The 16,842-nt window shown below is 37.3% G+C and overlaps 2 protein-coding genes across 5 annotated transcripts in view; one reads left to right on the top strand and one right to left on the bottom strand.

The window, feature by feature from the left end:
* The window catches only part of Grm3 (glutamate metabotropic receptor 3), a 254,178-nt gene extending 237,781 nt beyond the window's left edge, over positions 1–16,397 (top strand). The window contains exon 6 of the mRNA XM_031380013.1: positions 5,522–16,397. Within this exon, the coding sequence (XP_031235873.1) occupies positions 5,522–5,595 (74 nt within the window). The 3' untranslated portion in view covers positions 5,596–16,397. The remainder of the gene's footprint in view (positions 1–5,521) is intronic.
* Kiaa1324l (KIAA1324 like) overlaps positions 9,470–16,842 on the bottom strand; it is a 204,476-nt gene continuing 197,103 nt past the window's right edge. For all 4 annotated transcript variants that reach the window (XM_031380008.1, XM_031380011.1, XM_031380010.1 and 1 more), the window contains one exon: positions 9,470–12,134. In XM_031380008.1, the coding sequence (XP_031235868.1) occupies positions 12,075–12,134 (60 nt within the window). In that variant the 3' untranslated portion in view covers positions 9,470–12,074. The remainder of the gene's footprint in view (positions 12,135–16,842) is intronic.

The raw sequence follows: 16,842 nt of genomic DNA, 5'->3' as shown, positions 1-16,842 counted from the left end.
GGAGGGAGGGAGGGAGGGAGGGAGGGAGGGGAGGAAGGAAACAGTGCTAGGCAACTTAAAGGTGGATAAGAATTAGTTTAAAAAGAAAAGTAGAGTTAAGGTGTCTTTTCATTAATTAGATGTTTAGTTAGATACTCTCTTCCATACTTCTGGAGGGGGAAACAGTTAAAGGATATAACTAAAAACTGTATCATCAGATAACAATGGAGTGAGGGTGGTGGTGGCACACGCCTTTAATACCAGCACTTGGGAGGCAGAGGCAGATGGATTTCTGAGTTCATGGCCAGCCTGGTCTACAGAGTGAGTTCCAGGACAGCCAGGGCTACACAGAGAAACCCTGTCTCAAAAAAACCAAAAAAAAAAAAAAAAAAAAAGGTGCAATCTCAGGTCATAGGGAATTAAATTGTATCACAAGTAACAAAAAAATGTACACAACCTATCTTTCCTCTCCCTGACTCATCTCTCAAAATGAAGAGGTTTTAGCTTTTGTAGAATTAAAAATCCCATTTGGAAACTATATCTTTAATTTGCACCTTGTTTGATCTTAATAGTTTTTTAGATCACTATTCGAAACAGCAAAAGTAAATACTTCCTGAGAATCAGTCCAGAATGACCCACAATGTCTTAACAATGGACACTCTGCCTTCCCCTTGAAAAACTCCATAACAGCAAGCCTGCGATACTTCTGTCTCGCAGCACATCTTGATCACCAAATGAACTTCTTACAGGAGATGGGGAACACTGAAAGAATGAGTAAGAAAACAGATTTAAGGACAAAGGAGGACGATGGAGAGGCATACAGCCAATGGATACTGCATCCCATAACTATTTAATAAACACATAAACAAGCAGATATCCTAGAAAAATTATTTGAGGTCACTAGGAACAGGAAAACTGAAAGTATGGGGCAAACAGGGATGTTTGTTCTGCTGAGATGTATATTTCCTTCCAAATATGATACACTAAAGAGTTAAGACTTTGATTCCCCAAAGCCAGTCTCCTAGTCAGTTAAGTAGCAGGCTTGGCATCCAGAATGATCTATTCATCATTGATCAGCAGCCCAGTTATGTGAAAGAGTCATCATTTTCTCCAGGCCTGCCCAGCCTATGAGTGACTGGTGGGAGGACGTAGGATTTCATGTCAGGAGACAAGGTTGCCACATGGCTGCTCTGATCAATGCTGCCCGATGTCTATGAAGTAAAATGTGTTTTTGGATGAGTGTAAATTGTCCATTTGTGATCAAGGGCGGAACATACAAGGTCTCTTCCAGCTATTTTCACTGTTCACTTTGAGTACAAGAAGTACCACTGTAGCCTCGAACAGCCAACAGCTGCCGTTCGGCCCAAGTCTGCAGAAAACCTCCAAGAAGCTTGCATGCTTATTGTTTCTTGCAGGAAAAAAAAAAATTCTAGAAATCCGCTAAGCCACACTTAAGAAAATGGGCTAAACTTACACAATTAAAAACCTCATGAGTTCTTCAGAATAATAGCAAGTCTCATTACAAGAACACACACACACACACAGATAGCATTTTGCTTTTCCATGTATTTTACTATCCTGGGAAATAACAGATGGGCTAATATGGGAAGCACATGTAAAATATTTATAAACGCAAAGTAATTGAGATGGTAAACTCATAATAAATTTTCCTACTATATTCAGCAGTATATGCAAAAAGTGAAGGTTTTTGTTGGTTTTGTTTGTTTGTTTGTTTACATAATAAAATGCAATGGCCAAAGCTAAAGAAAAACAGTAAAAGAAAAGCAGAAGGAGACAAAGTGGAGATACCTTCAATGCACTAAACAAGGGCTGGAGGAAATTCCTTCAGAAAGAGTGTTAAGAGAATCTTAGCTATTGTTATTTTGTAAGGCAATCTTGAATTTGTATTTTCATCTTCAGAGTTTAAAGCATTCTGGCAGAGTTTGTTCCCATTAATATCCCTATGGAGCAGAGTCATACTTAGCATGCTCTGTGGACTTCCATGGTGACGTCCACAAGTACAGAGTAGAAGATATTTGAAGCTGTGCAGCCTCCTATCTTTGTAGCCACTGCAGTTCCTGTATAGTCAATTGCAACCAATTGGTGAGATTGGAATGCAGGAGGCAAAACTGATATAAGTATGTATTCAGAGAGAAGAGTTCCATCACGTTCCACAGCAGGCTGGGAATGTCAGAACAACTTTATGAAATGGCCTCAAAAAAAGTATAGATAGAGAGGACCTGAGACTAGGTAAACAAGACAAAGGTGTTGGCATATCAGACCTTTGGGACTTACCCCCATGATCTGTCATTTCCTCTTCAATCTCTGAAATACCTGCAAAGATATAATAAAATTTGATCCTAGCAAAGATTAAAAAATAAATGGTCAAAACATTGGAAGCAGCAGGCCGGCCTGGTATCAGGAGTTCTCAGCTTCAACCCCCGCTCTTTGCCAGAGTAACTGGTATCTTACCTCAGTGCTACATGAGAAGCAGAAAAGTTATCTGTCCTAACAAGGCTCCCTGTAGACCTCCCAAGTGTGCCACCTCCTTCCTAAAACATCCACTTCATTCTTAGACCTCTTCATTCTTAGAAATGATTTTTATTATCTCTCTGGGAATATTTACAGAAGGTCTCTTCATAGAATATTTTGATCATTAATAATGAAACAAGCGGGGCTCCTATGCATTTTCTGATCATTAGTGAAGAAGAGAGGGAGAAGGGGCTTGGGGAAGTTGGAGAGGAGGTGTCTAGAAGCAACAACTATGCAGGTCTGAATTTTAAAACTAAGTGATATGACAGAGAGCTACTTTAGATTGAGTTAGCTGATGGCCATATTTATAAGGAAATCACATCCCAAATGTAGGTGTCACAAAGGAGTCATGTGATGACCAGAGAGAATGTTCCTGGTAGAAGCCATAGCTATGGCAAAGGCACAAGTTTTGTTAAACATAATTGCTATTTGGAGAACAAAGCAAAGAGAGAAGAAAAAATATGTGTGATTTATAAAAAAATTCAGAAAGGCAGGTGCCATCCAATTATTTGTGATTTCTAAACTCAAGTTAAAGCACAAGAGGAAGCCACTGGAAGTATTTATATAAGTGGCTAATATTTTAAAATGCAGCTCTGCCTTGAAGAGATCAGCTCAGGAACTTTGGAAAATTCCACCAGACCCCTCCCCTCGTGGAAGAGAACCCCTCCAGAAGGGAGGAGCTAATTAACATTCCTCAGACCACAGGGTAGGAACCAACCATTGGCCACCTGTGGGTGGGGGAGGCCCAGAGTATGTAGACACATTCTGCAGGACTGACTGACCATTGGCCACCTACAGACAATGGAAGTCCTTGTCACCTCATTCCCTAAAGACTAGCCAGTTTAAAAAAGTCACACTGTTCTGCTAATCCCATTGTGCCTAATGGCTGCTGCTCTGAAAACTGTATAAAAACTCACTGAATGAGCTGCGAAGGTTTACCACTTCACCTTCGGGTATAGGAAGACCCCAAACTCGTTGCAACAATAAATACATTCCTCTTGCTTTTTGCATCAATTCCCAGCTCCACGTCATTCACTCAGGGTGTCCCTGGTAAGCTGAGGCTCACCAGAGTCTTACAGATTCAGTCTCTAGGAAATTGGCTTCAGAACACCCACCTCATGAATAACCTACAGATGCACATGCCTTTTAGAAAATAACATCCGTTTACACAATCTATGCACATCTCCAGTGAACTTCACGCCACCTCTAGATTTCTTATCACAGCCATCTACACTGTTGATGTTTATAAAGAGGCATTGCATTGTGTTAATGGGGGAAAGCAAGAAAAATTCTAAACATGCTCAGATGCCTCTTTTCCCCCTGAATATTCTCAGTCTGTGGTTGGTTGAGTCTGTGACTATGGAACCACAGGGATGGAGAGCTGAATAGTCTTGTTGCCATGTAGAAAACATGACTAGGCGAAATGGAAACAGTTTTTCCCAGGCCTGTCAGACTCTGGACACAGATAATTAATTAATAGGGCTTGCTTACCCAAGGTGGGAATGCAGAGGTGGCAGTAGTTGAGTATGAAGTTAGAGCTAATAGGACCTGATGATATAGGTTACCATGGGACAGGAAAAATAAAATAAAAGAAAGAAATCCAGTGTGAATTTTGAATTTTAGACTTCTGGTGTAGGTTAGAAGACAGACCATTTACTGAGCAGAGGTGAGCTAAATGCAGAAAGGGTACACAAAAATCAGGAGTTCTTTGGACACCAATTTTGAAATGACTATTAAGTACCTACATGAAGATGCTCAGCAGATAGCTAGATAGTAGGTTCTCAGAAAGCTCACAAATGAGTGGCTTAGAGCGCTGCCTCTGCTTCCAGTGGTCTGTGCTTTGAACTTCACTCACATCTTCTTTTACTTTACTAACTTTTACTACTTCTACCAAAGATTTAGCTTATCACCTGACTCCAGTCATTTCAGCTCATAGACTTCACATATGTTTTCATATTTGAATAACTGAGTTGAAAAACTCCAGCTTGGCTACTTGTAGACCTGCTACAAGATGTCAGTGCCCTAAATCCAGTGACTGCTTCCTTATCAGACAGGAAATTAACTCATATGTCTTTAAGGAATAGGCAGATACTTTCATGATAACCAGGCTTGTTCTGGTGACCCAGTTCCAGTCATGAGAATATATGTTAGTATAGATGGAGAGACATTAAAGGTGACATAAGTTCACTTTAACCTATTCTGTTGACAATATAGTTTTATCCCAATAAAGAATAAGGCCCCCATTTATGTCCTCATTCAATGAAAAGACATCAGGGACAAAATAAATATATTATGTGAATAAACCTCAAATAAAAACTTTAGTAACAAGATATTAATAGAAATGTATCTGAGAAAACTGGGTGTTATAAAAAGAGTGAACATATATTACTATCTTACACAGGAACCATGACAGTGTGACCACCATTGTCATAACAAAATCACCTTCTCTTTGGAATGTCTTCATTTCAAGTGTTGTTAGGGAGCCAAAGCTCTCAGCATTTGCAATTGCCAGAGTCCTCACAGAGATCATACAAAACACACATACTGAAGTCAGACCTGTTTCCTGAGGCAGTAGAATTCACACAAGACTTCTGGGGCCATTCACATCTGTTCAAAGAACAAAGCTAATTACAGTTATTGACCCAGGAAATAACTTCATCACCTATAAGAAAATTATAGGGCCATTTACTTTATTCAGTGTATTTTTACCATTTTATAGATTATTAAGTCTAATTTTTAGCCCACAAGAGATTTCTTTCAGAAAAAAAATACGCTTTTAAATAAATCCCCTTTCCAAAAGGCATGGCATGAATAGAGTCACATCCTGGATACAAATTAAGGAGAAGAAATATTTGCAGAGTGTATCTACTACAACATTAATCAATAAGCATTTTCCAAAGCCATATTAAAACAGGGGTTTAACCTAATCTTAATCCAGTGTGTGGGAATATTTATGACATTAACTAAGTGTCCTGCTTAACTAAGTCTTGTGTCCCACTTTGTTTTGCAGCCTCTGCAAGCACATATGTCCCGACAGTGTGCAACGGAAGGGAAGTCCTGGACTCCACCACCTCATCTCTGTGATTGTGATTCGCAGTTCAGTTCTCATGTTTATAGGCTATTAGACAAAGTGCTCACATGCTGCTCCAGAACATGGAAACAGAACAAAAACAACAAGCCTAGTACCTTTTTTTTTTTTTAGAAACAGTAAAATAAATTATTTTTGAGGACTGTATGGTATATAGTGATGTGCTACAACTTTCTAGGCCGATTTTAGTGCCCCTATTAACAGCCCCTCCCCCAGGACATGGAAATAACCATTGTTTACAGAGCTGAGCACTGGTGACAGGGTCTGACAGGGTCAGTCTACTAAAACAAAAAAACAAAAAACAAAACAAGCAAAAAAAAAAAATACAGTGGCAATATTAGGTAACCTTTTTCCTATGGAGTCTTTTGTAGGTTCTTGTTGTAACTAATTTAGGGTGAGTTTCTACGTTGTATATTAAAGTTACATTATGTGTAACAGACCGTTTTTCTCAGTAAAAAATAAAATGCATCTGTATTAATGTAAAGATAACCAGAATAAAACCTTCAAAGGTTTCGAGCATGGTGGATAACAGTTTGTCCTTCTGGATCAGTCAAGGTAATTTGAATATGTATATATCAAGTCCCCTTCTCTTGTTAATGCTGGAAGTAATTGTCTAACTGCGCTTTTCTTCACACTTCATATTCTGAATCAGATTCGAGCCCTGCAGAGCATTGTGAGTAGGACTTCACTTTTCTACAGATCATAGGGATGAGAAATTGGCAAGGGGTGATACTATAAACATAAGACCAGCTCATAATAATATATATATATATACATATATATAATATTTTTATGACAACCCAGAACTGGCAAGTCGAAGGTCGAAGGTTTTCCTATACCCTGAATAGAGAGTTATGACCTACCAGAAAAGATTTGATGGCTCTGATGTTCTAAACAACCATAATGACAAAAGGAAACTGAAAAGCATCTAATAATCCCACTGAGAAATTGCTTTTGCCCTTCATAGATGAATAGGGAAGTAGAAATCCTGGTGATCTTACTTCCCACAGTTTTCCAAAGTCCTAGGAATGATGTACCAGCACACAGATTTGTCATTAACTTTAAATATTTTATTAACTCAAAATAAGGCATGAATAGTATGGGTAAGAATCTTACTAAATACTTCCCTGCTTCTATCAAACTTTTAGTCACAAATAATTTATCAATGTTGGGTTAAATGTTGAGAACACATCTATTTGTACAACCTGTGTCACATACAGGGCAGAGGGTACATTTGTTTCCTGTGATGATGGGGGAAAATGTTACAATGTATGTGGCTTAAAACAACAGAAAGTTATTCTGTCACAATGAAGGAGTCAGAAGGACCAGGCTGCCTTATAGATTCAAAGAAACCACCCATCCCTTTTCAAGCACCTGGTAGTTACAGTTCCTTGGCCTGTGGCCACATCATTTCAAACTCTGTTCAGTCTTCATATCATATTCACTACTGTGTCTGTCTTTTTTGTCTCTTAAAATGTCATGTGTCATTAGGTGTAGAGTGACCTAGATAACCCAGGATGCTTATCACCTCCATATTCTTAATAGGCCATTTGTTTGAAGTTTGTTATTGTTGCTGTTTTGTTTTGAGTGTTTGTTTTGTTTTGTTTTATTAAAATAAAATAGTGTTCTCAGGGTTCAGGGACTAGGATGTGGACATAGCCCACAATAGAAAGACAAATGAGATAAAGTCCATCTAGTTCCTGCATTTGAAAAGCACAAACTAGAGGTGTGGATATAAATCAATTGGTGTTTGCTTTGCATGCACAAGAAAATATTTGAAAAGCAGTCAAGAACAATAGAGAAAGGAGTAAAGTGTAGAATTAAATACATGAGAGATAGTATTTGAAGTAAGTAAGCCATAATAATACAATTTTTAGTAATCTAAAAAGAGTGAACAGGGGCATAAAGGCCAAGGAGATTGGCCTCAAAGGAAATAGGAAGCTAGATTTGCTCTGCTTCTGCTTGCATTTGCATTTGAATGAGCAACCTAAGGTATCTAGTTCTAGCCATGGTGCTGATGGTGCTGATGGTGCTGAGCACTCCTTGAATTCTCACACTCAAGTAAGTACCTGAAATTCAGGGAGTGCGCTAAGGTCTTTTGAGTAACAGATTAGAAGACACTAAATAGCACAACGAATTCCACTCTGACTGCACTTGGCAAGAGTGCCCAATAAGCAGGCTCTAAATGAGCATCTGCTCGGGACAGGGGCTCAGCAAGCTGATGAGAGAGAAAATAAATTCAGTCCCTGATGGAATGTGACAGTCTGAGGACGGCAATATCAGACAGCTCTTCAGAGGTTTAGCTGATGCCTCTCACGGTCAAGCTGATCATGGATCTTAAAGCAAGACAATCAAGTCATGTCTAAATCATGAGAAAACTGTAAATTGGAAGGCTGGGTTTTATACTCACTGTATTCTATGCCCTGTCAGAACACTAAAAATACAGTAACAGGCAGCTCTTGTCATTTTCTCCATCCTTGCTACAAGTCTTGTTTTTAATTAGAAATTTCACCACCTACCATATAATCCCTAGAAATAATTTTTATGAACATTCAACATATGTATGGAAAATAGGTGTTATAAAATCATTTTTATGCAAGCCATTAAAAAAAATAGTTTTGGAAGCCTTTTCCCCCACATTAGTAACAACATTTCATCCTTCCTGAATGTAAAGCAGATTGATTTGTCTCAGCAAAACTTCTCTAAATTTACGAATTCCCAAGCTAAATAATAGATCCTATTCATAAAAGAAACTTTTAGAAGTGAGATAACTGCTTGCCTTGTGTTTCTGAATAGTTACTATACTCTGCACCTTCTCTAGCTTAAATATTAATAGATTTTCCTGCCTACTCAAGTTTAGCGTGGTGAAGGAAATCTGTTACTATTTTTAAACTGTGAGGCAAGCCGGCTTCTGGACAACACAGAGGACAGATGTAAAGAAAGACTGAGAAAGGTAATCCCTGTCTTTACAGGCTTTGGGTGCACATGTTCTCTCAGCTAGAACCTGCATCATCCACTTCCCCATTGTGAGAAATGTGAAAAGCCACAAAGAGAGAGGCCTGAACTAGAGCCTGGAGACAAAGGCACACAGTCATGAGTGAAGCCATTAACCATCTTTCACTGCAACAGCGGGCTTGGATTTACATAATTCTTATTGGTTTCCTCTTTTTATTTGGAAAGCAGCCAATAGAATTTTAAAATCAGTTATCTGACATGGAGGAAATATTACCCAATCATTTGCCAAAACTCATAAGGTATTTTAAATAGAAGCCTCTCCCAGGAGTTATTACAATGAAGAAAAATCCAGCTAACCAAGGTCTTAATTGATGTTTTGTTCAAAGAAATTGAAAATGTTTGCTGAACTAACAATCATTAAAGGAAAACTCAATGCCATTTGCAGTTTCCTATTGAAACTTGTAAATTTCCTATTGACCTGGTAAATGGGTGAACACTGATGTACACCGTACATGAACACGTAAATAAACGTGGAAGCCTCTCTAGTCCCACATCTTAAGAATCTACACTATTTTGTATGCCAGCATCTCATCCTCCGAAGACATCTATCTATCCGTATGAGAATATAAATATTAGCAGCACATTTTACACTAACCAAGCAACTGGGTTTTATGGGACAAATAGAAACATGTTATCCTTCCATGAGAAATAACCATGAGCCATGAGAAACACTGTTACCAACAGACATCAAATGACACTTGGCCAGATGGGACTTAAAGAAGCAAACCCACTGTTACCCAGCACCTGAGAACCCAGATGATGAATAACTGGTCTCAAGTAATTCTTCCACTGTACTAACTTAAACCATTGTATCATTTTAGGGGAGAAAAATAATGACAAAAGTCTACTCAAAAGTACTATGAAATATGTTTAATCCTAAGAAGGATATGATTATAAGTAACCAAAGAGAGGTCAGGTCAATAATAATAAAATTCAGTATTTTAAATCAAGTGAATATATACCAAATTGTTCAACATCGTTAAATAGCATAATATAACTTATCCATAGAAGACATGTTCTCATTCAGTAGAAAAATGACTTAAATATGTTTTGACACAGTGCTAAGAGATATTACACACAACAGTTGACTTAAGGAAGTATTTAAGGCTCCAAAGTATGCCTTTTAGAAAAAAATAATAAATAATGTATTTTTCTATCACTGGTAGTGATGGGGACAGCAAATGTCAATAAGTCATAGAAGCAGAATAATTTGATGATAGCTCTCAACATTTCACTGGGCTTGTCACAGGCCATACATAAAACCAAACAGAATTTTATAGCTAAAATTGGTCTGTATATTCTCCTCATAATATTCTGTCATAGTTCTTCAGCTCTTAGAATAAAATGACAAGCCATGGGAATCCAAAGATGAGACTGAACTGACAAAAAGAAATCTATTTGTTATCTAAAATTAGAAATAAAATGAAATAACTTATTCAATATCAACTGCATTTTCAGAGAGTTCATTAAAATTTAAGGCATTTTTGACATGTCAGAGATTTTAGTCCAGTGACAAGAGAAAAAAGAAGTACCTGGGAACCAATCCCAGTTATTCCTATGGCTTGGAACATGGGACAATGTTGAGCACAGCAGAGGGCGAAGAGGAGTGGCAGGTGACAGAAGACACTTTCTGACTCTGTCCAGTTTGTACATTTTCACCAGTTCCTCTGAGTGGTATTTCAAGTGTATTTCTACTCTTCTGGTTAAATTTTGATTATGATAGGGAAAGGCATGCCAATATTCTGATATTGGGACAAAAATGAGCAAAGCCAAAATGATTCAAAATATTCAAGAAATTAAATGCAAAAAATATGCTAAGTAACATTCTCTTCAGTCTTATGACAAATAATAATACATCACCTATTTTTATATTTAGTAGTAGGTACATACAAACATATACACACATACACACATGTACATGCACACACACATATACACACACATTCAACCATTCTTTTAGTGGTATCAAAAAGATCTAGTGGTTTACCCACTGGTCAACAAGCACAATTATTCATTTATTCATTTTCTCCCATTTTTTCACAAAAATAAAGACTACATCACCCACAAAATCAAACATTACAAGCACTGAAACATCTCAGGTAAAACCCATGATGAGAACCTTACCCATATGCTTTGTCTCCTTCAGCCAATCAAAAATCTTTATAAATATGTGGATTGAGATCTGTAAAGATTATTGGTTTATTGAAAACAAACCAGACCATTTTATATCAATAATGAGTAAGATACTCTAATTCCCAGATCTAAAAGTTTACACAAATTTGACCCAATTCACCTCCAAACTTCTCTCAAAAATAATATCCAAGTCACACGAATACTCATAATCCACCATGAGAAATGTCACAAGTTTCTGGGTTGCTTTTGAACAGGAACAATGCATTACTAAGAAGATTCTTACTATGAATACAAGTATATGCATTTCAAAAATTGAATTTCTTCCTTATTGGCTTAAAAATAAAATATTCGAGAAATTCATAATCCTCAAAGTCTTCTAGCAAAACAAAACTCAAAGCCTCCAGCACTCTGGCTAGTGCCTGATGTGGAGGGAAAGCCAGAAGAGACTGTGATGAACTTCAGTTACCGGAACAAGCAGAGTTTTCTGTGCTTAGGGTCAAGTTGTCTCTCCCTCCTCATGACTGTGCAGGGGTCTGCTAAACAAGGTGCCCCACATGCGCTCTTTATTCTTTAATGACACTCAAAATGCTTTAAGCCTTTGACTTCTGATAATGCCAGATTATTTAAATTAATGGAATGTAGAGGTTTCTTCTTGGCTTTTATTGCCTCCAACCCCATCCCATGAGATTCCTTCAAACAATTAGGTAAATTTTTCACACTAGTTCCAACAAGGAAGGAATTGTTAAAAGTGATTATCACCTTAGATAACACAACTAAATAACTTCACAAAATATTACTGATATCCTAGACGTCTGAAGTTAAGAGAAAAATACCTTATGAAAATTTATTGTCTTTCATTGCTCATTATTTTAATAAAAAAGATGTTTTCAAATCTTGGAGAAATAAAAAGAAAAATAATTATAACTTTTTTTTTCCAAATCTTCCCCAAAGTACAAGAACAAGACCTACGTGGAAACACAAGGCATATGCTTACTTCTGCCTTCTAACACATATTTCATATGTAGACAGTATAAAGAATTAAAGTTACCCAGCAATCATATGGCATGCTCAGCAGTGCATTGGTGGGCTTAAACTTGGGTTTCAGTTATGTGTATATACAGCTCAATCTCTTCCTGAGTTAAGTTTCATCTTCAGTGAGACCCACATCATCTGTCTTCTGTAGTTTGACAAAGTATGTGACATGTTATAAGGCAATCAGCATTTTTGCCTCCTCCTCCCGTCGGCACACCTCCTTTGTGAGACCACAGCCATTTCAGGTGTGAGGACAAGTCCTAATGGGGGTCCTGAATGCCACAGCATTGTCTCTTCATATATTGGGGCATCTTGAGGATTTCAGCTGAACAGACTCAAAGTGGTCATCTTTTTCCTAAGGGGGAAAACATAAAATAAAATCAGCTCACTGAAATGCCAATAACATTTTAGGATTGGGCTTGCCAAAACAAAAGTTCCCCAAACTACTTTAACCTATGAGCCTGCCACTTACAATTAGGATTTTACATTTAAAATAAAGTGGAAAATATAACAAACGGCGATGTACCCTGAAGAATAATTTTGATGCCCAAGTGATAAGACAGACAACTCCAAAATAGAAGCAAACACAAGATTGAGCACATATCAGAAGATGTAGCTGTGATTTTATTTTATTTTATTTTTTTGAAGAAAGAAGTCAAGGAGACTCTCCCTGAGGATACATCTGACCTTGGATTGGAGAGCTTGGCATACTTACTAATTGTAGGTAAAACAGAACTGGCAGACATTCATATATGATCACATAGGCTGGATAGTAAGAAAACAGGCAAAATGAGTTAAGTCAATTTATATGTTTTAGGGTATTGTTTTGGGCATGTACCTACTAAAAATGTTAAAGAAGTCATATAAGGTAATAGATCAAATGTTTAATTCACACTGGCTTATATAATACGCCCAAAGAGGAGTCTTTAATGTGGCAAAAAAGAAATAGGAGGCTGAATGTCTGTGAATGTTTTATTCATTAAATATATAAAAAATCCTTAATGCCTTATGGAATAGAAAGATTAAAAAAGAAAGAGTTAGGGTTAGGTTAAATTAGGTTAGGGTTAGGCGAAATGGCCCATAAGGAAAAAAAAAGACTTGGCACCAAACCAAACAGCCTGTGTTCACTCCCCAGAAACCTTATAGTGGAAGAAGGAAAAGTAACTCTACAATTGTCTTTTGACCTACACACACACACTATGACACGTGAAATTAATTAATTAATTTATAATAGAAAATATGGATTGAGGTGTAGATTGTGATGGGGCACTCACCTAGCATATGAGGAGCCCTAGAATTCTTCCCTTAGTTTAAAAGGAAAAAAGAAAGGGAAGGATGAAGGAGAGAGTAAGAGGAAAGAGGCAGAAAAGGAGGGAGGGAGGGAACTACGGAAACTAGCTATCGATCCCAGATAAAAACAAAAGTAATGTGAGAAAATGACAGAGAGTAGACATTGAATAGCTTAGAGGAAGGACCACTAATGGAGTGAGGCTTCCTGATGGCTGGAAGTGATGCCATCCTCTCTAAATTTCCAAAACAAGACTTGAGACGAGTCTATCACATCAGGCAAGTTGTTAATGAGTAGTTACGAAAATGAACTGGGAGTAGAGTGTGGTGATGCATGGCTATATGGCTGAAGCCCAATACTTGACTCAGGCAGGAGAAGGATCAAGGGCAACAAGAGACTCTGCCTCTAAAACAAATACAGTGAAACACCACATTATAGAAACAAAACAGGAGACTGGAATTTGGGGAATGTTGATTTCTCAAACCTAGTGCCTATTAGACAAATCAGGATCCTGCCTACAAGGATGCAACATAGGACTCAAGAATTTACACAAGCTCCTGAAGCCTTTCCTTACCACCCTACTACACCCTTCCACTCCAGTCCTTCTCCTATGTGCTAGAAGATGCTTCTCTTGTTCTTTTGACACTGAATACTATGCACACATGCAGGATGTGTCTCCACAATGTTTAAGATTAAAAAACATAATAAACACATTCCCCCAAACCAAAAAAAAAATCTAATATTATAAATGACTATAGAATAAACAATTTTCTAAACCCACGAGAACTTAATTGCAGCTTTGACTTGGTTGCTGAGTGAAGTCAAGGCAAATGAACAAACATCTGGATATACTAGGAACATACCAAGTAAGCTATGGCCTTCAGAATATAAGATAAAGCAAAGAAATTTAAAAATATTGAGCTTTCCTTGCTTGAATCACAGAGACCCATTTTTTAAGTATACATAAAACAAGATTAGATGTACACAGTAGCTCTCTTCAAACACTGGAACCATCATAGGTGTCCATTAGCAAGTAGTATCCATATAATACTGCACCACTCGTGAATAAAAAGTAATCCACTCCTGTTTAAAATGGTGTGTATGCTCTCTCACAAATATCCTTCAGGGTAAAAGAAAAATTTGCACAAAATATGACACACTGAGTTATGTGATTGTGTGAGACTCTGAAACATACAAAACTAACCTGTGCTTTAAAAGATCATTATAGTAATTGTCTCTGAGAGATAGATGCCTGATTCCATGCAAAAGGGCTAGCAGTCACTTTCAGGATGAAGCTAGCATGCTAGATTGTCATAGAATTTGAAGTACACACCTTCTCCACAATTCAGGCAGCCACATGTATGCTCACCATGAATGTACATTGCCTATAGTCGTGTTCTCAACCTGTGGGTCATGACTCCTTAGACATGTTATAATTCATAACAGTAGCAAAATTACAGTTATGAAGTAGCAATGAAATAACATTATGGTTGGGGGTCACTACAACATAAGGAATTGTATCAAAGGGTCACAGCATTAGGAAAGTGGAGAACCACTGCCTTAAAGAAACCTTAAACTATATTTCTGAAGTGTTTAAAAGTGAGGCATACTGAAGTCTACAACTTACTTTAAAATATATGAAGACACTGATAAAAATTTAGAGATGAGCAGATATGTAACAAAGCAAACGTAAGAAAATTTAGGTGGTATGTTAGTGATTTGTATCATATAATTATCTCATATTTTCTGCAATAGTTCAAATTTCATTTCAAAGTGTAAAAAGTTAAATAACTAAAGTCTGACAGAGCTGACAAAGTTTGTTTTTCCCATTCTACCCAGGGCTGTCTCTTCACCATGGCAACCATTTCCTTTGTGGTATGAGCTTTTTAATTTAATGTGATCCTATTTAGTAATTCTTGAGATTATTGTCTCTGCTGCTGGAGTCCTCTGCAAAAAGTCCTTGCCTCTGCCTTTGCCTTGCTAGTATCTTAAAGAGTATTTTTGTATATTTTCATCCTGCAGTTTCAGATTTTCAAGTTCTATATTAAGGTCTGGGTTCCATTTGGATTTTTGTGTGTGCAGGATGAGGAATGGGAATCCAGCTTCATCGTTCAACATGTGGATATTCAGTGTTCGTAGAACCTGTCATTGAAGAGGGTGTCTTTTTCAATGCATGCTTTGTAACTTTTGTCAAAAGTTAGGTGACTGTCACTGTGTGGGCTTATTTCTAAGTCATCTATTAAATATTCCATCACTTTACATGCTTGTCTTTGTGCCGGTACCACACAGTTTTTGTTATTATCACTTCATTATATAATTTAATATCAGTTATTTCATCAGTGTCTTTCTCCTTAGAATCATTTTGGTATTCAGGGTCCTTTGCACTTCTATATGAATACCTGGGACCTATAAAGCAATTCAAAAATAAAACACCATAAAAATCATTAGACTAATAAATAGGATTAAAGTTAATAAACAGAACTATCCAAGAAATATTTTTAATGTATTCAACATTCTTACTCAGCAGGAAAATACAAATTAAAACTCCTTTGAGATTTTATTTCACCCGGTCAGAATTGCTGTCATCAGGATAACAAATGCTAACAAATTCTGGCAAAAATGTAAGAAGAGAGGAACCCTCAGACACTGCTGATAGGAGTATGAACTCGTAAAGCCCTCATGGAAATTAATAGACAGGTTTTTCTAAGGCTCAACTACAGAATTGTCATATATCCCAACTATATCTCTCCTGGCTGTATATTCAGAGGACTCTAACTCCTATTACAAGGATACTTCTATATTTGTATTTATGAATGTATTACTGACAACAGAGAAGAAATGGAACCAGCTTAGATGTCCATAAATATATGAAGGGATAAAAAATGTAATTATATACATTATGGGACTTTATTCAGCCAAGAAGAAAAGTAAAATTATGGCCTTTGTAGGAGGAAAAGCAGATACAACACTAAATCATTATGTTGAGTGAAATAAGCCAGTTTAGGAAGGACAAAACTGCATGTTTTCTCTTGTACGTGTTTATCTGGGTGGGTGGGGGTAGGTGTTAAAACTAGAAAGGGGCCCATGAAATGGGAGGAGTAGATGCTTAAAAGGTGGGAGGGGGAGGGGAAGATAGACTAATAGAGTACATGTGCTATAAAAAGGGGTGGGCTATTAATGAGTGATGGGAAAGAGCAAGGGATAGGGGAGGGTAGCAAGGGAGGGAAACAAAAAGTATAACGTGTGTGTGAAAATGTCAAAATAATCACATTACTTTGTATGTCAAGTTAATTATTGAAAACAATAAATTTTTAAAAGTGGACAAAACGATCACACTGACTGGAATTGTTATATTAAAAATGCATCTTCTGAACTTCGTCACGGAAGAGTACCTCTGTTGACCTATCTTATTCCCTCTGACGCTAAGAATCTTTTCCCGTCTTTCCATGTTCTGACTGGAATTGTTACAAATGCACATTCTGAACTTCGTCACGGAAGAGTACCTCTGTTGACCTATCTTATTCCCTCTGACGCTGTCTAAGAATCTTTTCCCGTCTTTCCATGTTCTGGCTCTAGTATAAGGAGGGTATGGGTGTACTATAATACGAGGGAACACTGAACAGTCTTCGTAATGCTTTAACTTACTCTTGTCCGGAGCAATTCCAGGCATTCTTTATAACATGGCTTAAGTATCACTTTTCCTTAAAAATGTCACCTGGAACCTATATAAAATATTTTCCTTCCTTGGAAAATACTTTCCATTTGAGAGAAAGCT

This window comes from Mastomys coucha, unplaced genomic scaffold (genome assembly GCF_008632895.1).
Source record: "Mastomys coucha isolate ucsf_1 unplaced genomic scaffold, UCSF_Mcou_1 pScaffold19, whole genome shotgun sequence".
Taxonomy (NCBI): Eukaryota; Metazoa; Chordata; class Mammalia; order Rodentia; family Muridae; genus Mastomys; species Mastomys coucha.
This window is presented reverse-complemented; position numbering and strand designations above follow the sequence as displayed.